Source organism: Trachurus japonicus, unplaced genomic scaffold, assembly GCF_045865225.1.
Source record: "Trachurus japonicus isolate A0001 unplaced genomic scaffold, Traja_1.0 AP030824.1".
In the NCBI taxonomy this organism is placed as follows: domain Eukaryota; kingdom Metazoa; phylum Chordata; class Actinopteri; order Carangiformes; family Carangidae; genus Trachurus; species Trachurus japonicus.
Window position 1 is genome coordinate 276,357 of NW_028220957.1, and position 23,644 is coordinate 300,000.

Below are 23,644 nucleotides of genomic sequence, written 5' to 3' on the forward strand. Positions count from 1 at the left end.
CATCAACTGGTTTAATCCATGAATGTGAAAACGTGAGTGAGAGACAGAGACAGAGACAGACATGTAGAGACTGAACTGTCTGTTCAACAGTGAGAAGGTTTCTGTGACAGGAGGAGACTCTGATGCACTCAACACAGAATCAACCAGGAACCAGACGACCAGAACCCAATCTACCTTTATTTTGAAGGAGCTTTAACACAAACATCTACCCTTATTTTGAAGGAGCTTTAATACAAACATCTACCTTTATTTTGAAGGAGCTTTAACACAAACATCTACCCTTATTTTGAAGGAGCTTTAATACAAACATCTACCTTTATTTTGAAGGAGCTTTAACACAAACATCTACCTTTATTGTGAAGGAGCTTTAATACAAACATCTACCTTTATTTTGAAGGAGCTTTAACACAAACATCTACATTTATTTTGAAGGAGCTTTAACACAAACATCTACCTTTATTTTGAAGGAGCTTTAATACAATCATCGACCTATATTTTCAAGGCGCTTTAACACAAACATCTACCTTTATTTTGAAGGAGCTTTAACACAAACATCTACATTTATTTTGAAGGAGCTTTAATACAATCATCTACCTTTATTTTGAAGGAGCTTTAACACAAACATATACCTTTATTTTGAAGGAGCTTTAACACAAACATCTACCTTTATTGTGAAGGAGCTTTAATACAAACATCTACCTTTATTGTGAAGGAGCTTTAATACAAACATCTACCTTTATTTTGAAGGAGCTTTAACACAAACATCTACCTTTATTTTGAAGGAGCTTTAACACAAACATCTACCTTTATTGTGAAGGAGCTTTAACACAAACATCTACCTTTATTTTGAAGGAGCTTTAACACAAACATCTACCTTTATTGTGAAGGAGCTTTAATACAAACATCTACCTTTATTTTGAAGGAGCTTTAACACAAACATCTACCTTTATTTTGAAGGAGCTTTAACACAAACATCTACCTTTATTTTGAAGGAGCTTTAACACAAACATCTACCTTTATTTTGAAGGAGCTTGACGCTTATGGAGAGACATTTTAAACTTAATTAAACTTAAATGAATAAATTAAAATCTGACAGGAAATGAATCTCAAAATAAATCCAGTAATAAATGTCGACATGTTCATGTTTGTTTATTGATTCATTTATTTACTGATTATTTTTTACATCATGTTTTTGTTTATTTCACATCAGATTGTTTACAGGACAGAGATGAACACAGTTTAATAATGAACTCAGCGTCATGGCAACAGAAAAATCATTGGGACCCGAAAAACAAGAAGAAGTTTACAAGAATCACTGAGAAGAGTTTAAAACATCAACTGGTTTAATCCATGAATGTGAAAACGTGAGTGAGAGACAGAGACAGAGACAGACATGTAGAGACTGAACTGTCTGTTCAACAGTGAGAAGGTTTCTGTGACAGGAGGAGACTCTGATGCTCTCAACACAGACTCACTGAGGAACCAGGACTGGACCAGAACCAGAACCCAGGATATAGAGGTTGAGTGAAGGTGGTGTTGAAGGTGTAGAGGTGGATCAGTGAGTCAGAGGAGACTCTGTAGAAGGACAGAGAGCCAGCAGGACAGTCCACATACACTGCTACTCTGTTAGAGACAGAGGAGGAGGAGGAGGAGGAGGAGGAGGAGGAGGAGGTGATATCTGTCCCTCTGTTATTGTGATAGACTCTGTAACCACCATCAGAGCAGAACAGACTCCAGGACTGATCGTTCCCTCCAAACCTACAGTCTCTACTGTTTCCTTTCCTGCTGATTCCTCTGTAACTCACTGATATTTCAACGTCTCCTCTCCACTCGACCTCCCAGTAGCAGCGACCAGTCAGACCAGTTGAACACAGCAGCTGAAGCAACAGGTCAAATCTGTCTGGATGATCAGGATATGACTGATCCTCCTCCACCCATGTTGCCTTCCTGTTGTTGTCAGACAGTTTGATCTTTGTGTGCACTGTGTTTGTGTCGATTGTGAGTGGACAGGAATCTGATGGAGAGAACAAGACACAGCTGCAGTTATTGATCATGTGATCAGTTATTGACAGTTTGATGAAGACTCATGAGGTCAGTGATGTGACAGTGTGAAGATGGTTGAATGTGCTGCTTTGTTTCCATGAATCAAAGTAAAAACAGACTTACACTTCCTCAGACCTGGTGTCAACCATGGGACTCCAGCAGGCTCCACCCTGAAAGGAGGAGGGGGGTCAGAGCAGCACCTTCTCTGTCAGCATGTGTAGCTGGGTCAATCTTTACTTTGTTTTATTCATCTGATCATTCATTATACTCATTATTTCTTTATTTTTATCATTCATTATGGTGAACATTCTCAAAACCTGCTCGATGCTAACACTATCTAAAACAAGTTAGAATTTCCTGCTTTGTTTTATATCACTTCTATTTCTAAGTTCCATCTTCACCTGTAGCAAGGGGGAGCGATATTGGGGTAACACACTAAGGGGGACGTGGGCGACGTCGGACCAAACTCCCGGCAAAACTCTGGCTGCTCTTGTTGTGGTAAGACGTGTTGTGAAGCTCTCACGTTGCTCTGTAAAATATGCACTTAAACTGTCATGTAATGCGGTTGAAACTGTGCGCTAAAGTAACGACAGCTTTTATTAATGTGTTGCCGTGTTTTTAATTGTGTTTACGGTGAAAAAGTGGCTGTAGTTTGGGTTTAACGTGACGTCTGCCGTGTGTGTGTTTTGTGGCCTGTCGTAGGAGGCAGACTGTTTCTACCTGCAGCTGTGTGTTTCCTGACTCTGCCCCTGTGCTGCCTTTGCAGGTGCCTTTTGTCTGAAAAATGCTTTGAAATGTGATTTCTGAGATGTGTTTGTGGTAAATATATGAGAGTTGAGTCTGGTCAGAGCTGTAAAAACGTCACTAGAGCACACATTATTTCAGTTTTTATTATTGTCCTTGTGTGGAGGAAAAGTATGGAATATTTTTATTTGATCATTTCATGGTGATTTTTATTCTGTTTTTCTAATGATTATTATTTACAAGTGGGTTATAGACATATTAATTTCATGTGATTATTTTAGTTTCTATTCAGGAGAGTATCTTTTCTCTAAAATTATTATTACTATTTATTTTTTTATTCCTTTATTTCTTATTGTGACATACAATACAGTAAAGAGCAGCAAAAGAGGAACAAACTCTGGCTGCTCTTGTTGTGGAGGCAGACTGTTTCTACCTGCAGCTGTGTGTTTCCTGACTCTGCCCCTGTGCTGCCTTTGCAGAATAAATGAACCAACTCAGATCCATGGTGTTGTCATCCTTCAGCCTATAAGCAACCATTTCACAACTGCTACACATGCACACATGGACATTACATGGCTCTCACACACACACTGTTTTATCACTGTGTTCACATGGAGGCTGGTATGTCTGGATGAACACTGAGCACAGAGAAGAAGGAGCTGGAGTCTTTATCTAGTGATGATACAGAGCAGGAGGAGACCAGGAGGAAACACTTCATCATGTCTTTTCTCCATCTGATGTCACTGCAGTGTGAGACACACACTTTCACTCTCTGACTCTCAAGCTGCACAAACACACGTCACAGCAAAGAAGATGAAGACACAACAGGTGGAGCTGACCAGCCCAGATATCCCACAATGCACCAGGAAAGAAGAAGAAGAGGAGAACATGTGTTTAGAAAATGCTCTATTTCTTCACCCACGTTCAATTTGACTGTAGATTAACTGTCATTCAACTACTGTTCTACTCTCTGTGCTTTGCTAGGGATGTCATAATATCATAATATGACATTAGGCTGCCTTAATAACAAGCCATGCCATTTACTGCAGTATTGTAAACATGTCATGATATCAACATTTCAGGGTTTTATAATAGCACAGGACAATAATTATTTCATTATCCACAAGTCAACAACAACAACATTTGGTCAAAAATAAAATACTGTAGTTTATCTGCCTTTCTCATTCACCAGCCTCTCTCCCCTTAATCCCCCCCTCACCTGCCTGTCTGCCCCCCCCCTCACCTGCCTGTCTGCCCCCCCCCCCCCACTGCCTCACCTGCCTGTCTGCACCCCCCTCGCCTGCCTGTCTGCCCCCACCCTCACTCCCTCACCTGCCTGTCTGCCCCCCCCCCCCCCCCCACCTCCTCCTTCTCCCTCTCTAACTTTAAACCTGGTTCTGTATCTGCCGTCACCATAGACTGTAAAAAGAATGGACGTAGCGTCTGTGACGTCCCCCATTGGTTGTGGGGAGTCGTTGTTGTGACTCCAATATGGCGGCCTGAACAGCGCCATGTTGGATTGGCCGGCCGAGAACCCGCCCACTGGCCTCGAAGCAGCTGTCCACGGAGCTGCTCGGACCTGTCACTCAACGTTTCCACGCCCTGATTGGTCAGAGTTTTAACCTAATAACGGTCAAACGGTAGAGTTAAACCCCTCAGAGTTTTAACCTAATAACGGTCAAACGGTAGAGTTAAACCCCTCAGAGTTTTAACCTAATAACGGTCAAACGGTAGAGTTAAACCCCTCAGAGTTTTAACCTAATAACGGTCAAGCGGTAGAGTTAAACCCCTCAGAGTTTTAACCTAATAACGGTCAAACGGTAGAGTTAAACCCCTCAGAGTTTTAACCTAATAACGGTCAAACGGTAGAGTTAAACCCCTCAGAGTTTTAACCTAATAACGGTCAAACGGTAGAGTTAAACCCCTCAGAGTTTTAACCTAATAACGGTCAAACGGTAGAGTTAAACCCCTCAGAGTTTTAACCTAATAACAGTCAAACGGTAGAGTTAAACCCCCTCAGAGTTTTAACCTAATAACAGTCAAACGGTAGAGTTAAACCCCTCAGAGTTTTAACCTAATAACGGTCAAACGGTAGAGTTAAACCCCTCAGAGTTTTAACCTAATAACGGTCAAACGGTAGAGTTAAACCCCTCAGAGTTTTAACCTAATAACGGTCAAACGGTAGAGTTAAACCCCTCAGAGTTTTAACCTAATAACGGTCAAACGGTAGAGTTAAACCCCTCAGAGTTTTAACCTAATAACAGTCAAACGGTAGAGTTAAACCCCCTCAGAGTTTTAACCTAATAACGGTCAAACGGTAGAGTTAAACCCCTCAGAGTTTTAACCTAATAACGGTCAAACGGTAGAGTTAAACCCCCTCAGAGTTTTAACCTAATAACGGTCAAACGGTAGAGTTAACCCTTTACCGGGCAAGTGACTGTTTTTGGACACTTCCGCACATGTTATATTTCCGCCCCGTGCTCCCCGTCAGTAAGAGCAAGAAACATGTGGTCTTCACCAAGCCAATCAGCAAAGACCAGGCTACATTACGGTATACGTCATCATAGCCTTTGACCAATCAGCAGAGACCAGGAATGCCGCTAACTTTCTCTTTTTTTCGACCGCGGAAAAAGACGCTCAGTCGGCTCGGCTCGCGGTAGTAATTAGATCGATACATCACAACTAATCAAGCTAAGTTGATGACACTCACACATTTTACAGTTGATTAGTTGTGCTAAGTCATGACATAAGTATTGTTTGTGGAGATCTTAGTGAAATGAGTGAAAATACACCATGAAAAATGCAGTGACCATATTTGATCATACGCCCGTTTATGGTAAACACTGAAGTGTCCGTTTTTGGACATTATGCCCTATTCAGGTAACAAACCATATAAGTGCATTTCCCTCACAAATAAGGCAATAAAACTTAGGAAATTGTGTTTTAATGTTGCCTAATGTTTTTATATAACTTAACAGTGATTTAGAGAGAATTTTAGACATTTGAAGCTATAAATAGTGAATATGAGTGATTTTTCTCAGTTTATGACTTATAAACAGTTGTCTAAAATTCTTTAGATTAATTAATGTTGTCTAAGGTTTTTATATAACCATTCAGTAATTCAGAGAGAATTTTAACTAATTTCAAGACATTTTGAAGCTATAAATAGTGAATATGAGTGACTTTATAATCGTATAAAATACGATATACATATTATTTATACAAATGCTTATATACATATATATTATTATTATTACAATAATATTATAATAATTCCAATTTAAAAGCCATACATGTTCTAAAACTTAATAATTTTTGCACTTTGTGTTTTTCTTATATTTTCTATACATACACCTCTTGGAATTTTTCTTTACCACAAACGGGCAAGGAACCAAAAATGGTCACTTCGTTGACCTTCAATTTCTACATGAAAATGAAAAATTTTGAAAAATGTCAAAATTGTAATTAAGTCTTGTTATATCCTAGAATAACAATCTAAGGTTGGAATTTTGAATTTCAAAGTATGTCAATGAGTGCCCTATGAAGGGTTAAACCCCTCAGAGTTTTAACCTAATAACAGTCAAACGGTAGAGTTAAACCCCTCAGAGTTTTAACCTAATAACAGTAAAACGGTAGAGTTAAACCCCTCAGAGTTTTAACCTAATAACGGTCAAACGGTAGAGTTAAACCCCTCAGAGTTTTAACCTAATAACGGTCAAACGGTAGAGTTAAACCCCTCAGAGTTTTAACCTAATAACGGTCAAACGGTAGAGTTAAACCCCTCAGAGTTTTAACCTAATAACGGTCAAACGGTAGAGTTAAACCCCTCAGAGTTTTAACCTAATAACGGTCAAACGGTAGAGTTAAACCCCTCAGAGTTTTAACCTAATAACGGTCAAACGGTAGAGTTAAACCCCTCAGAGTTTTAACCTAATAACGGTCAAACGGTAGAGTTAAACCCCTCAGAGTTTTAACCTAATAACAGTCAAACGGTAGAGTTAAACCCCTCAGAGTTTTAACCTAATAACAGTCAAACGGTAGAGTTAAACCCCCTCAGAGTTTTAACCTAATAACAGTCAAACGGTAGAGTTAAACCCCCCTCAGAGTGTGTGCGGGGGTAGAAACTATCGTTTGAGACGAAAAAAGGTTCTGACACCAGGCTTTGAACATGTTTACTGAGGATGTAAAGTCGGCGATTTTAACATGGGGGTCTATGGAGAATGCTGCTTTCTGACACCAGCCCCCAGAGGAATCCGAGGGGATTGCAGTTTTTTGAACGCGGAAGTGAGCTTCACTTCTCAGACCGACAACTGCCCCCTTGGTCTTTACAGTACACTTGGCTGTCACACAACACAACGGTGGTTTTTTTTTCATTAGTGTGAAAAGTTCAACGATGTCTGCGACATCTGCGCAGTCGGTCCGTGTGTGTGTCTCAGGTGCGTTACGTCTGACCCCAGCTCTCAGTAGAAGCTGGTCGGTCCGTGTGTGTGTCTCAGGTGCGTTACGTCTGACCCCAGCTCTCAGTAGAAGCTGGTCGGTCCGTGTGTGTGTCTCAGGTGCGTTACGTCTGACCCCAGCTCTCAGTAGAAGCTGGTCGGTCCGTGTGTCTGTCTCAGGTGCGTTACGTCTGACCCCAGCTCTCAGTAGAAGCTGGTCGGTCCGTGTGTGTGTCTCAGGTGCGTTACGTCTGACCCCAGCTCTCAGTAGAAGCTGGTCGGTCCGTGTGTGTGTCTCAGGTGCGTTACGTCTGACCCCAGCTCTCAGTAGAAGCTGCAGCGACTGTTGTTGTTGCTGCAGGTAGCGCTACACATCAACAACAACAGCTGCTTGTTAGTCAGCAGTGACAACGCAGCCACACACGCACCAAACAGTCGCTGACACGGTGACACATGGACTCAGACAGGAAGTGAAGCTCCAGCTGCTGGAGACTTTCATTAAGGAGCCACTTTGTGGCTTCATCTGATCTGGAGTCAGCACACACACAGTCTGAAAACAGCTGTTTGATCACACACACATTCAGCCACAAACACTGATTATTACACTGTTCACTACACTCACTGTCTTCTGATTGACAGCTCCAGGCCTCTGGACAGTGAGGACATCTGGATGTCACACTGTGATTGACTGTCTCCTCAACACAACAACACATCTCATCAGGACAAGACCAGGATCTCAGAGAGACTGAGCTGATTATTGATCATCAATATCTGACCAGACAGAGACCTGATGGTGCCGCCTGGTTTCTGTCTCTTATTTCCTCCTTGGTTGGAGACGCTGGGAGACGAATGTCTCTGAGCAGTGGACATGCTTTGATTCTTGTTGCTGTGTTGTTATTAGTGTGTCCACACTCAACAGGTGTCTACAGTCTCTGGGACTGTTCAGGTCAAACACTCTGTTGGTTCAGGAGCAGTTCAACCAGCTGCAGCTGAAATGTTTCCTGATACACTCTGAAATAAAGTCTGATCCAAACATCTGGAGAGACTCAGAGCACAGCTGCCAACAGCTGCTTTCATCACTGACATCTCTTCTCCTGAATAGGACACAGTGAGTCATGATGAGACACTGAAGTCATCATGAGGAGAAACTCCTGATCCCAGTAGTTCATCACTGTGACTGATGAAAGCTGCACAGCTCATGTTTGAAACACTCTGAGATTTTGTCTTCAGTATAAACTGTGTTGGGACGAGTCAGACTGAGACAGAGGACGTCAGTGGCAGGGGTGGAAAGTAACGAGTTACATTTACTCTCCTTACTGTAATTAAGTAGCTTTTTTGTGTACTTGTACTTTTTTGAGTAAATTTTAAAATCAGTACTTTTACTTTTACTTGAGTACATATTTTTTGAAGAAATTTACTTACCGTAGATGACCATTTATTAGCCCGGGCGTTTAATATGCTAAATCGACTTGGACCCCAGGCGTTTATAAGAACCAGGCGCGTATTTGCAACAGGCTACAATTTATTTTTGCAATGAGCAGCACCAGACCATCATGCAAAGAACAAGGAGCTCACCATAGCACCACTGGAACAAAACTACTTTTTCCCCCCGACGCATCTTTATTGACATCAGACAATAAATACAAAGACAGTTTGTCTGTGTAACCGCGACACAGGGAGCTGATCAGAGCAGTGTTATGAATGATAGCGGAAGGGGGGGTCGATCGCGGTAATTTCAACACTGTACATTAGCGCATTTATCTACAGTATATCCCTATATCCCTCAGTCTAGCGCGCCTGTGTTTGTGTGTCTGTGTGTGTGTGTATGTGTGTGTGCGCGCGCCTGCATGCGAGAGAGAGAGAGAGAGAGAGAGAGAGAGCGAGAGGAGGGGCTGACTGACAGAAGAAGTGAGAGCCGGTGAAGCGCTGTTAAAAAAAAACTTTTGTTTTCTGTGCAAGACTATGGTAAACACTTAATCGCCCGGGCGTTTAATTGAACCGGCGTTTATTTTGCCAAATGAGGTCGGACCCCGGCGGCTATTAGAGCACAGGCGCGTATTTGCACGCGGGCGATTATTTGGTCATCTACGGTAGTTACTAACTAACTTACTAAGTTACATTTTAAATAGCTTCCGTTACAAAGTAAAAAATATATGAACTTGCGCTGTGTCTGTGTGGGTTGTCAAAAGTAGCTACGCCGCTGCCGCCTCTCTCTCTCTCTCTCTGTCCCTTCACAGACGCACACAGCAGCAGCAGCAGCAGCAGGTAGCTAGGCACACGTACCCCCCCCCCCCTCACCGCTACGTGAGTTAGTGCATAACAGGGCTCGTTTTTTTTTTTTATGAACTCATGAACATGTCCGGCTGTGTTCGGTAACGGGACCGCTGACCCTGCCAGATTAAATGACTAGACAGTAGACACACCGGGGCTGAAGGCCGGACCGGTCCTACTCCTACCGGCCCGTTGCGTTAAATGTAGGAGCCCAGTCAGATCCATGGCCATGCTCAGAGGAACAGACAATGTGTGTGTGTGTGTGTGTATGTGTGTGTGTGTGTGAGAGAGAACCTACAGTAAAATACCCCCCCCCCCCCCCGAGAGCAGACAGGAAAGACAGTAAAGAAGCAGGTGTGTGTGAGTGAAAGAGGGAGAGAGAGAGAGATTTTTCTTTTCTTTTTTTTATCCCTGTGGTATTGAAAATGGTATTGCTTGTCTGGAGTGCCCGGACTGGGATGTAGTCACTGACGGAACTGATAACATCGATGACGCAGCGTTTGCCATCTCGGGATACATCCAATTCTGCGAGGACATGATTATCCCCAAAAAGACGATTAAAATATTTTCGAATAATAAGCCATGGGTGTCTCCAGAGCTAAAACAACTTCTTAATCAGAAAAAATGCCTGTTTAAGTCAGGGGGAAGCAAGGAAAAGAAGAAGGAGGTACAGAGGCAGATTAAAGCCATGATCAGACAGTGTAAAGCAGCATACAAAGACAGAGTGGAGAGTTTTTTTTTAATCTGATAGCAGAAGAGCATGGATGGGCTTACAAACAATCACAGGGTACAAACCTAAGAAGCAGGTTCTGCAGAGGGGTTGAGGATTGAGCACTACTGACTCTGGTTAATAACATCTATGAGCAACTTGAAGGTGCAAATAACTTGGCTAAAGTGGTGTATGTAGATTTTAGTAGTGCTTTCAATACAATTCAATCGCATTTGTTAGTGAACAAATTAATGGATCTCAGTGTAAACTCTAAAATTATTTTGTGGATCTATGATTTTCTGACCAATCGTAGTCAGCGAGTGAGGTTTAATTCAGCTCTCTCATCACCAAAGATCATCAACACCGGTGCTCCTCAAGGGTGTGTTTTGTCCCCTGTGTTATTTGTTTTATACACAAATAATTGTCAAGCAGCCTCTTCTGAGCATAAGTTTTTTAAATATGCAGACGACACAGCCTTAGTCGGATTTTTAAAATCTGGAAGAGCATCTGTGGAGGGTTTTGATAGGGAGATAGAGGGTTTTATGCAGTGGTGCTCAGACCACTTCTTGGAGGTCAATGCCAAAAAAACTAAAGAGATGGTAATTGACTTTAGTAAAATAAAGATAAGTGTCCCCCCTTCTAACATAGATGGTGAGCAAATCCAGAGGGTCTCTACCTATAAATATCTAGGAGTTGAAATAGATGACCAACTTAAATTCAGCGATCTAGCAACAAGTAAGTCCAGGAAGCTACAGCAGAGGCTGTTCTTCCTTAGAAGGTTGAACTATTTCAGGATAGACCGACGTATCCTCCAAATGTTCTATAAAACTGTCCTGCAGAGCGTTCTTACCTTTGGCCTCCTCTGTACTTTCGGTAATATGCGTGTTCGGGATCAAGCTAAATTGCAGCGTATGATCAAGACAGCCAGTAGGATCATTGGGATCGATCAGGCATCGGCAACCCAACTGTACAGGGAGCTGATCTTAAAAAAGGCTGAACAGATCATGAATGATCACACGCACCCTCTCCATCTAAGGTTTCGAAGGAGTGGTAGGCCAGGGGGCAGAATCCTCCAGCAAAAAATTAGGACTGTGAGATACAGCAATTCCTTCGTGCCAACAGCAATTAGAATGCTCAATAGCAGATAATGTGAACTGACCTGTATGCCTGTATGCACTTCTGTTGTTTTTCTGTCTTCGTTTTTTTAAATGTTTGTATGTTTGTATTTATTTTAACTACTTCTTTTTATCTATCTGACATGGGCCGTGCAATGACCATATGAATTTCCTCTTTGAGGATAATAAAGTTAAACTTGAACTTGAACTTGAACTTGGTATTGAGTATCGAATATTTTTCTTAATAACGATATTGAGTTGAAAGTTTTAGTATCATGATCGTGACAACCTTGGGCCAGTAGTGGCTCTGGACAACTGCAGTGAAAAAAAAAAGGAACTAAGTAACTTTTACTCTGAGTAAATTTTAAATGAGCTACTTTTTACTTTTACTTGAGTAGATTTTGACACCAGTACTTTTACTTTTACTTGAGTAAAATTTCATCAAGGTAAAAGTACTTTTACTAGTAGATTTATTTGGTACTCTTTCCACCCCTGGTCAGTGGAGTGGGCGGAGCTTCACTGTGGCCTACACCACCTCTGGATATGGTCTGAGTGATGGGATCTGATGTCATCAATGCATGGATAGGGATGGGAATTGATAAGATTTTTACGATTCCAATTCCATTTTCGATTCTGCTTAACGATTCGATTCTTTATCAATTCTCATTTGGAAAAAAAGGACAACAAACTTTGTTCACGTTTGTACTAGGGCTGCCCCCAAATAGTCGACCAAGCATTAAATTTCAACATTTGGAAGCATGGCTTGTCAAAATTAAGTCAAAATCAATATGACTGAACCATTTTTTTCTCTACACGGCAGGTCCCTGCAGCTGCGATATCGCTGTTTTGAGCAACTTGCCAACTTTTCAGATGTTGTTACAGACGTGTCTGGTTTGGAGACTCAGACGTGAAAGCATGAGGCGATCACTGCTGTTTTCAACGAGCAGCGGGTGTTACCGTGAGCCCCATCCCAAAGCACTCACTGGCAGTCAGGCGGAGCTGCAGTCAGAGACCCGCACCGCTCCACGCCGCTGACCACCCACCACCAGCCTCAGCTCAGTCACTCACCTCATCTACCGTGTTTATAGTGATAAACAGGCACACTGCTTGTAATTAAACCCGACCGCCGTGTTGGACTCACCAGCATTAATTCACAGAGCGACCGCGGCAAGAAAAAAAAAAGGGGCTGGAATTGATAAGGGAACCGTTTGCAAAATTGGCAAACGATTCCAAGGAATTGAAACACTGGGAACCGATTCTCAACAAGAACCGGTTTTCGATTCCCATCCCTATGCATGGATCACCTGAGACAGATGTTAATACCAGGTGTGACCAGGTGTGAACGGGGCCATAGAAAATGTTCCAGCTCTTCCTCCTCTATCAGACAGTGTGTGTGGCTGCAGCAGCCTCTCCATACCTGAGAGAGTCCAGTCTCCGGTCTGGATCCTCCAGTCCAACAGACAGCAGCTTCACTCCTGAGGCTCCTGGATGGTTGTAGCTCAGGTCCAGCTCTCTCAGATGGGAGGGGTTGGAGCTCAGAGCTGAGGCCAGAGAAGCACAGCCTTCCTCTGTGACCAGACATCCTGACAGACTGAACACACACAACAACACACAGGAACCCTCTGTCAACACCTGCTGCTGTGTTCAAGTGGCATCAGATAAACAGCTGGATGGATCCTCACCTGAGAGTCTCCAGTCTACAGTGTGGACTCTCCAGTCCATCAGACAGCAGCTTCACTCCTGAGTCCTGTAGGTTGTTGTTACTCAGGTCCAGGTGTCTCAGACTAGAGGACTGGGAGCTGAGGACTGAGGACAGAGCTTCACAGCTTCTCTCTGAGAGGTTACAGCCGCTCAATCTGAAGAGGATTTCAAGGAAAAACACTCACATACTCAATATGAAGGAAATAACAGGTTAGAATCATAAATACACAACAACAATTTCAACACAAACCTGAGAGTTTACAGTGTTTCTTACTCAACATGTTCTAGTTTGTATAAATAGATGTATAGATAGATTTGACTATAAACTGTGACTGTGATGGTACCATTCCAATATTCTCCGGTCCGCGATTTCATTTGTAATGACGGCCGGCTGTTTTTTCAGTCAATGATTCAAAATGATCATCTGGCGACCGCTGTACTGACCGCTCCTCCCGCACCGCTTTATGTGAAATGATGGACAGGATAAGGAAGTACCGGGATGTGGAATCACGTGAGTTCGGTGCTTTGTGACGTCAAGCTGCACAGCACTTCCAATTCCCCCGTATAGAGACACTATCTCAAAAAAGTGTAGTAATCAATTTAGGGAGTGAACAGACTTTTTTCACCTCCAGGCGTCATAGAAAGGCCACGGGAACACATAGGACCTACAAAACCAGTAGAAAGTGGATTTTGCATAATATGGGCCCTTTAAATAAATAATCAGCTGTTGTTTTTAAGTAGAACCTCCTTCTACCTCCATCACCAGGCTCTAATCACTGCCACTAACAAACTATATGAATTAATGAACTAAAAATGTTGAGACTGAGAAAATATTTTACCACTTAAACAATGAGTCATGTTCTGCTGAAAGTGAAGAACCAGGTAAAACTGTCATAAAACCTGAGCAGTGTTCACTCTGGTGACAGTGAATGCTGCTCAGGTTCATCATTTATAAACTGATTCATTCAGTTCAATGTTCACTAAAAACATGAACATGTCCAATGAAGCACAGCCTTCCACTGTGACCAGACATCCTGACAGACTGAACACACACAACAACACACAGGAACCCTCTGTCAACACCTGCTGCTGTGTTCAAGTGGCATCAGATAAACAGCTGGATGGATCCTCACCTGAGAGTCTCCAGTCTACAGTGTGGACTCTTCAGTCCAGCAGACAGCAGCTTCACTCCTGAGTCCTGCAGGTTGTTGTTACTCAGGTCCAGGTGTCTCAGACTAGAGGACTGGGAGCTGAGGACTGAGGACAGAGCTTCACAGCTTCTCTCTGAGAGGTTACAGCCGCTCAATCTGAAGAGGATTTCAAGGAAAAACACTCACATACTCAATATGAAGGAAATAACAGGTTAGAATCATAAATACACAACAACAATTTCAACACAAACCTGAGAGTTTACAGTGTTTCTTACTCAACATGTTCTAGTTTGTATAAATAGATTTATAGATAGATTTGACTATAAACTGTGACTGTGATGGTACCATTCCAATATTCTCCGGTCCGCGATTTCATTTGTAATGACGGACGGCTGTTTTTTCAGTCAATGATTCAAAATGATCATCTGGCGACCGCTGTACTGACCGCTCCTCCCGCACCGCTTTATGTGAAATGATGGACAGGATAAGGAAGAGGATAAGGAAGTACCGGGACGTGGAATCACGTGATTTCGGTGCTTTGTGACGTCAAGCTGCACAGCACTTCCAATTCCCCCGTTTGGAGACACTATCTCAAAAAAATGTAGCAATCAATTTAGGGAGTGAACAGACTTTTTTCACCTCCAGGCGTCATAGAAAGGCCACGGGAACACATAGAACCACTACAAAACCAGTAGAAAGTGGATTTTGCATAATATGGGCCCTTTAAATAAATAATCAGCTGTTGTTTTTAAGTAGAACCTCCTTCTACCTCCATCACCAGGCTCTAATCACTGCCACTAACAAACTATATGAATTAATGAACTAAAAATGTTGAGACTGAGAAAATATTTTACCACTTAAACAATGAGTCATATTCTGCTGAAAGTGAAGAACCAGGTAAAACTGTCATAAAACCTGAGCAGTGTTCACTCTGGTGACAGTGAACGCTGCTCAGGTTCATCATTTATAAACTGATTCATTCAGTTCAACGTTCACTAAAAACATGAACATGTCCAATGAAGCACAGCCTCCCTCTGTGACCAGATATCCTGACAGACTGAACACACACAACAACACACAGGAACCCTCTGTCAACACCTGCTGCTGTGTTCAAGTGGCATCAGATAAACAGCTGGATGGATCCTCACCTGAGAGTCTCCAGTCTACAATGTGGACTCTTCAGTCCACCAGACAGCAGCTTCACTCCTGAGTCCTGCAGGTTGTTGTTACCCAGGTCCAGGTGTCTCAGACTAGAGGACTGGGAGCTGAGGACTGAGGACAGAGCTTCACAGCTTTTCTCTGAGAGGTTACAGCCGCTCAATCTGAAGAGATGATCATTGGGAATTAAAGAAGAAAGGAATTAAATATCTGTCCTGTTGAAAAGACAGAAGGGTTTTTATATAATGATGAATATATCCAACTATCTCTACACTTACAGAGCTTTGTTGGAGGCTTTGCCTTTGACCACTGGCAGCAGCCTCAGAAGAGCCTCCTCTGAAGCAGAGTATTTCTTCAGGTCAAACTCGTCCAGATCTTCTTCTGATGACAATAAGATGAAGACCAGAGCCGACCATTGAGCAGGAGACAGTTTATCTGTGGAGAGACGTCCTGATGTCAGGGACTGTTGGATCTGCTCCACTAGAGAACGATCATTCAGTTCATTCAGACAGTGGAACAGGTTGATGCTTTTCTCTGCAGAGGGAGTCTCTTCAATCTTCTTCTTGATGTACTGGACTGTTTCCTGATTGGACGCTGAGTCACTTCCTGTCTGTGTCATCAGACCTCGTAGGAGATTCTGATTGGTCCCCAGTGAAAGACCCAGGAGGAAGCGGAGGAACAAGTCCAGGTGTCCATTTGGACTCTGTAAGGCCTCGTCCACAGCGCTCTGGTAGAAGTTTGTCTCTGCAGATTTGACTCCTGTTGTTTCAGTCTTCTTGGAGGTTGTTTGTTGTTGTGACATCAGGTTGAGTCCAGAGTTGATGAAGGTCAGATGGACATGAAGAGCAGCCAGAAACTCCTGAACACTCAGATGGACGAAGCAGAACACCTGGTCCTGGTACAGGCCACTCTCCTCTTTAAAGATCTGTGTGAACACTCCTGAGTACACTGAGGCTGCTCTGATATCGATGCCACACTCTGTCAGGTCTGATTCATAGAAGATCAGGTTTCCTTTCTGCAGCTGCTCAAAAGCCAGTTTTCCCAGAGTCTCAATCATCTTCCTGCTCTCTGGACTCCAGTGTGGATCTGTCTCAGCTCCTCCATCATACTTGACCTTCTTCAGTTTTAGATGAACCACCAGGAAGTGGATGTACATCTCAGTCAGGGTCTTGGGCAGCACTCCTCCCTCTCTGGTCTTCAACAGCTCCTCCAGAACTGTAGCAGTGATCCAGCAGAAGACTGGGATGTGGCACATGATGTGGAGAATTTGTGATGTCTTGATGTGGGAGATGATCTCTCTGGCCTGCTCCTCATCTCTGAACCTCTTCCTGAAGTACTCCTCCTTCTGTGGGTCAGTGAACCCTCTGACCTCTGTCACCATGTCAACACAGTAAGGAGGGATCTGATTGGCTGCTGCGGGTCGTGTGGTTATCCAGAGGCGAGCAGAGGGAAGCAGGTTCCCCCTGATGAGGTTGGTCAGCAGCACGTTGACTGAGGTGGACTCTGTCACATCAGTCAGGATCTCAGTGTTGTGGAAGTCCAGAGGAAGTCGACACTCGTCCAGACCGTCAAAGATGAAGACCACCTGGAACTGATCAAACCTGCAGATTCCTGCTTCTTTGGTTTCAGAGAAGAAGTGGTGAACAAGTTCCACCAAGCTGAACTTTTTCTCTTTCAGCACATTCAGCTGTCTGAAGGTGAAGGGAAATGTGAAGTGTATGTCCTGGTTGTCTTTGTCTTCAGCCCAGTCCAGAGTGAACTTCTGTGTTAAGACTGTTTTCCCAATGCCAGCCACTCCCTTTGTCATCACTCTTCTGATTGGTCGGTCTCTTCCAGGTGGGGCTTTAAAGATGTCTTCTTGTCTGATGGTTGTTTCTGGTCTGTGTGGTTTCCTGGACGCTGTTTCAATCTGTCTGACCTCATGTTCATCATTGACCCCTCCAGCCCCTCCCTCTGTGATGTAGAGCTCTGTGTAGATCTGGTTCAGAAGGGTTGGGTTTCCTGCTTTAGAGATCCCCTCAAACACACACTGGAACTTCTCCTTCAGGACAGATTTGAGTTGACGTCCACAAACTGCACGAGGAGTTCCTGAATAAACAAAAACATAGTAAAATTCATAAAGAAAACATTTTAACATTTTAATTCCTCTGAATAACGACTATATGAACATGTTTCCCTTCATGTGTTGATGTCAGTGAACGTCTCATTTGTCCATCATGTTGAATCTTTAAGGCCCCCACACACTGCCCCGACGCGCCCCGACGCCGACGGCCTCTTGTTCGACGAGTCTGTCGCCTCTCGTCGGCCACAGTCGGGAGAAAGGAAACAGTGAAACACACCGGACTTTATATGCTTAGTTGTGACACTAGCTGTGTGTGTTTTGAACGTTGTTTCAAGCTATGTGGGTTTGATTGAACATCTTTGATGCTTAAATATATATTGCCGCTTAATATATTGCTTTACTTCTTTTTTTATTTGATGTGCCATTTTTAAGGTAGGACAGGCTAGGACACCATTTGTTTACTGTGGTCACTTCCGTCCCTCCCACACACACCGCTGATGCGCTTAGGGCACCGCCAATCAGAATCACCATAGTGAGCACACAGCCAAACAGAGTTGGCTGTGTGCTCTACGAGTTTGTAGACGAGTCTACAACCCCAACGCCTGACAAACCCCGACTGAGCATGTTGAATCGGCCCTGACGAGACCCGACGAACCCGGACAGCTTCCGACGCTCCCCAACGCAGATGGACACACCAAACAGACGCGGACCCGGCGCCTTCCGACTCTCCCTGATGAGACCCGACGCCCGACTGTCGGGCCGGGGTGACCGATGTTGTTTGGTTCGGACTTGCCCTAGGTGAGGATCGAACCCGTGGCCTCCCGCACCGCAGGTGAGGATGCTAACCGTTTCGCCAAGAGGTTGACAACCGCTTGGCAAATTGGTTAGCACGTGTTTTATGGGTGAGTGAGTTTACTTCAAGGGGGGAGTTGTGGGTTTTGCAAGTGAAGACCACTTCCACGTTCAAAAAACTGTAGTACCCCCGGCGGCCTCTGGGGGCTGGGACCAGAAGGGAGCAACTCTCCAATTGAGCCCCATGTTAAAACAGCGACTTTACAGCTTAAAAAATATATTTACAGCTTGGTACATTTTATTTTTTTGGTCTCTACCGATAGTTTCCACCTCCGTGAACACTGTGGGGAGGGGGTGAATTTTTTTGTACCACAACCGATTTAGGATTGTTTACGCTACAAATTTGTGCATAAATTACGTTGAGTGACAGGTTCACAGAGAGTTTACCGGCCGTTAATTGGTTGCTCCGAGTTCAGTGGGCGGGTTCTCAGCCGGCTAACAACCGCACCTCTCCAAATATGGCAAGTAGACTCCACCTAAAATCCAAGATGGCGCAGTTCAAATCCCCGTAGTAGCGGCACAAAACAGACTCACCCAAACCAATGAGTGATGTCACGGTGCTGCGTCCATTCTTTTTACAGTCTATGGTTTACTTCCAGTACCGCTAACCGCCACAACCTGTCACTTCTCCTTACTGGTACCTTGTGACTGTGGCACACCCGCGGACCTCCGTTATGGTGTCTTCCACCAAATGTGATGAACGTGATGTAATCGCGTGTCAAATGAAATCACGTCACGCTACACGCTCCAGTTTTGACTAGGGGTGGGCAAAAATATCGATATGGCAATATATCGCGATACGATATCGATATTCAATATTTAAATATCATTTTTTTTTATTCAAAAAAAAAAAACATTTCAATTTTTTTTTCAAATAATAAATCTTGTTTCAGACGTAAATCCAGTACGACTTCCGCACCTCTGCTCCGCGAGGTGTCACTGTACTGCTGCCTCAGACAGTGTGTTGTACATGCAAATATGTTGTTGTAACTTGCACTTGTATAAAATGGCATGGATCATTTGAATTACATAGTTTTGACTCAGTTTGTCCCATAAATTATCACTATCATCTGATGTACATACAACTCGGATTTTAAGATGCATAATGCCTTTTACATTTTTCAGTGAACTATGTAGAATATCGCAATATATCGCAAAATTTGGATATCGCAACATCGTATCGTATCGTGACTCAAGTATTGTGATGCGTATCGTATCATGAGGTACTTGGCAATACCCACCCCTAGTTTTGACGCTTGTCCAATATGCAAAAAAAACGCCTTGTCACGGCATCACGTCACGTGACGAGCCCAAACAACAACATTTCTCCTACCATTTCATTCTCTCGTCGACCATGGCTGAGATAACCACCATTACGGGATACTACTGTATGACTGACCGCCTGTGAGTACTAATGGGGATCTGAATAATAAACTAAACTAAACTGCCAAGGGAACACCAGTACATCCGTACGTCAGCACGTCGGTGACAATCTCAACGCTGATAGGCTGTCGCAGTGCGTCTTCACGCGAATTTGCCGCAAAAGTTCAATTATTTCAACTCGAGCGATGAAGCGTCATCGCGCCAGTCGACGCGATGGAAGCGATTTTCGCGGCCAACGCGTCCATCGCATCGCCCGGCGTGATGACACGTTTTTGCATTGACTTAACATGTAATCTCGACGCGCAACAACGCATCATCGCGTTTGGTGGGAACACGCCATTACACTGGCTTTAGAGAAATCCTCTTACTGTTCTGCAGACGCTCAGCCAGCTCCTCCTGCTTCATCCTCCTCAGGAAGTTCACTGTGATCTTCACTAATGCCTCTCTGCTGCTCCTCCTCTGCTCTTCATCCTCCTCATCCTCCCTCTGACTCCCTGAGCATTCTGGGTAATCTGGACTCAGAGCCTTGTGGATCCTCTTCAGCTCGTTCTTGACAAAAGTGACCATGTTCTCCTCCAGCAGCTGGAACAGAAACTCTATGAGTGACAGCATCAAACTAAAACCATGGAGCCAAACATCAGATCCATGTTGGACAGACTGACAATCCACTGGTGTCAAAGTGCAGCATGGAGATGATGGTGAACACAACAGATGTAACAGCAGCTGTTGGACATGTCCTCACCATAAATATGGAGTCCAGGTGTGTTTGATGCTGCTGGGCAGACTGACCACTGGGAACCTCTGAGCTCTCCTGGTCCACTCTGTGGAGGAATCAGTGTCAAGTCAACATCAGGACAGAGAGATAATACAAGATGGACTTTATATGTCCCCTGAGGACGTTCACCACAGACAGAGACACTTTGGTTTCAGACCTGGTCCAACAACACGTCGTACAAACTGGTTCTTTTCTACAATAACCTGAGTCTGACTGTCAGTTACAGCTTACATCTGATCAGCTGATCCTCGTCCTCCTTTAAAGTTAATGCTCCAGCCCTTTGAGTGGTCGCTCTTTAAAGACAGACAGCTGGGTTCAGGAGAGTCTGGTCTCTGCTGCTGGATCCTGAAACAACAACACAACTCATGTTTAACAGTTTTAGGTTTTCAAAAGAATTCTCTGCAAAGTTATTTTAAGGGTTACAAATGTGAATGACTTCCTTTTCCTACATTTTGTAACAATGGGCCTCATTCACCAATATCTCTTTAAGTTCATTCATCTTCTATACAGCTCATCCTCACTAGGGTGAAGGGTGAGCTGGAGCCTTTCTCAGCTGACTTTGGGCAGGGGGCGGGGTTCACCCTGGACAGGTCACCAGTCTATCACAGGGCCAACATATACACACACACATTCACACCTATGGGCGATTTATGGAGGGGAGAACATGCAAACTCTACGTCAGATTCATGAACGTGTTGTTAAATCAAGAATGCCAGAGAAGGTGAGTTGAGAAAGAAAGTTAAAATGTCCAAACAAAAATCTAAAGGGAGGGTCGGACTGAAGTGGAGCGACTGCTGCAGGAAGTGAACAAAAAGCAGCTGTTATATTTAGTAGCGTCAGCAGTGGATGCAATAACAGAAAAAAGATGCATGGGATGCTGTCAGTCATTCACTGAACGTGTTTCTGAGTTATAACTCAGTTTTTAATGAGAATCATTGAAATGTGACTCCACAGGAAGAACGTTCAACAGAAACTCAAAAACTATGAAATGTAGTTTTGTCTCTTACATCTGATCAGCTGATCCACCTCCTCCTTTAAAGGTATCTATCCAGCCCATTGAGTGGTCGCTCTTTAAAGACAGACAGCTGGGTTCAGGAGAGTCTGGTCTCTGCTGCTGGGTCCTGAAACAACAACACAACTGATAAATGTGCATGTTGGAGAAAAACTGATGAAAAATATCTGCAACCTTTTAACTCATTGAGTGCCAACCACGTAATTTCTCGTTTTTCGTTCCCATGCGTTGAGTGCCAAAAACGAAATTTTTCGTTTTTTGCTTTTTTTTTAAATTATGAAAATAGACACTTTAATACACATTATATGTAAATTTGGGGACTCTACGACGAGGAGAACTGAAATAGATGACGATCAAAGTCACATGACAGCTCATGATCTGGAAGTTTTTATCATAACTCAGCTTCTGCAAACGGAGTTCTGCATGCAGATGCAGCGCAGCTGCGCCGCAGCTGCTCTGCTCTCACCTGCGAGGCTGCAGCAGCTGGGAGCTGAACCAGGAAGCTCTCAGCCGACAGTCCCGCCCGGTCTTCATCTGGAGCAACACCGTGTCCTCCCCAAAGTCCTCCCGCGGTAAAATCTGATGGTCTCTGGACCAAAGCAGACCGGCACCACCGACCCGTACCACAGACGGACCGCGACCACCGGCGGGACCGGTGTTCGCGAGCCGCTGTGGCCGGCAGAGCCTCACGTTCCGCGGCGAGAGGCTGTGACACGGCACGGTGCGTCTGTGTTATTGTTGTTTAGTGGCGCCCCCCCCCCCCCCCGCCCCCCCCCGGCCCCCGATGGTGGTTTTGTGAATAGAACAACAATTGTTGTGTATATTTATCTTATACGAGCCCTTTGATCCAGAAATGCGAGTGTGAGAAGAGCGACAGACACAAACAGCGCACCTTTCATAAAAGACGCTCTATCTCCTTTTCTAGAAAAAAAGGAGGGATTTTGGTGAAACCCAGCCATGTTTAGCTTGACTTTTCTCAGGAACGGAGGCACGTAGAAACAAACGGTTTGTGGCCATTTGAAGGATAAAGTTAAACCTTTCAAATGAGCCACAGTATGTGTTGGTGGCAATAATATAGAATACACTATGGCTCTAAAATAAAAAGTCAAATATGGTCTAATTTGCCGGTACACTTGACTAAAACTTTGGAAAGGAGCGCGGCACTCAATGAGTTAAAGGGACAATGAGAAGTTTTGGAAAGCGTTTGGAAAGTGTTTTCATACTACAATGAATGAATGAATTTATATTTATTTACGTGTCGTGCACCAATTAAGGCGCCCATGTAGCCTATAAGGGCTTACAAGACACATTATCATCATATGTAGACACCAAACAAAATAATCAGAGCTCAGACAAAACCAAACAAAAACAGAAACCACATGGCATTCACATAAATAATTCACTTTTTCTTTTTGACAAGGCACTTTTTTATAAAAGCAGCTCTAGTAAAGACTTCTTTTCTGAAGAACCATTCCAACTTTACCTCATCATCATCAACCCAAAACAACTCTGGTTTCACATTTTTCATTTTCTGAAACAAAAACTGCCTGGCTTCGTCATATAACGGACAATGAAACACAGAATGCAGTTAATCCTCAATTACATTTAAATTACATAATGTGCATAGTCTGAGTTAAACCAACCTACTTCTATTGCCAGGGGGGGAATCCCAGCCCTCAACTGGGCACATAAAGATCTCTTGGATCTATCCAATGGCAAAGGCTACATTTCCCATGAGTCTCCGCGCGCACGGTGAAATTCTTGGACCGGCGCAAGACGGCCATCTTGCCAAGAATGTTTTCATTCATCAACAACGAAATCGTAGTTCCGACCATTAACAGCGATTCGGCAGCGTTATTCCCATGACTCGCCGGGCAGCGTCCACAAAACCGAAAGTAAAGAAACGCTGGTCGGCTCGCCCAGCATTTCCACCATTAATTAAAATAACAAAATAACTATAGAGACAAAACGATATATGTATCTAAAATGGGCCCATTAACAAGTGGTAACGTAGATTCATCCACATTAACATGAGACTTTCTTAAAACCAAATAGAAACTCCTGGTTGTCCCTTTAATAAACACAACAACAGACTTGTAGAGCGAAAACTCTTTCTGACTGTTTTAAACTCTGACCTTTCAAATAAAGCTCGCCTCTTGTTAAACTGACGACGACCAATGGACTCATCGTTGGATCCAGGTCCAGGCCCAGGTTCAGGTCCAGGTCCAGGTC

General features: G+C 43.7%; 1 protein-coding gene across 1 annotated transcript in view; it reads right to left on the reverse strand.

Moving 5' to 3' along the window:
- The window catches only part of LOC146959974 (uncharacterized), a 146,661-nt gene that overhangs the window by 86,455 nt on the left and 36,562 nt on the right, over positions 1-23,644 (reverse strand). Inside the window, exons 5-10 of the mRNA XM_085772741.1 lie at positions 20,632-20,745; positions 20,368-20,446; positions 19,994-20,207; positions 15,607-17,416; positions 15,319-15,492; positions 14,153-14,326 (exon numbers count right to left, since the gene is read on the reverse strand). Coding sequence (XP_085628867.1) covers positions 14,153-14,326; positions 15,319-15,492; positions 15,607-17,416; positions 19,994-20,207; positions 20,368-20,446; positions 20,632-20,745 — 2,565 coding nt within the window. The remainder of the gene's footprint in view (positions 1-14,152; positions 14,327-15,318; positions 15,493-15,606; positions 17,417-19,993; positions 20,208-20,367; positions 20,447-20,631; positions 20,746-23,644) is intronic.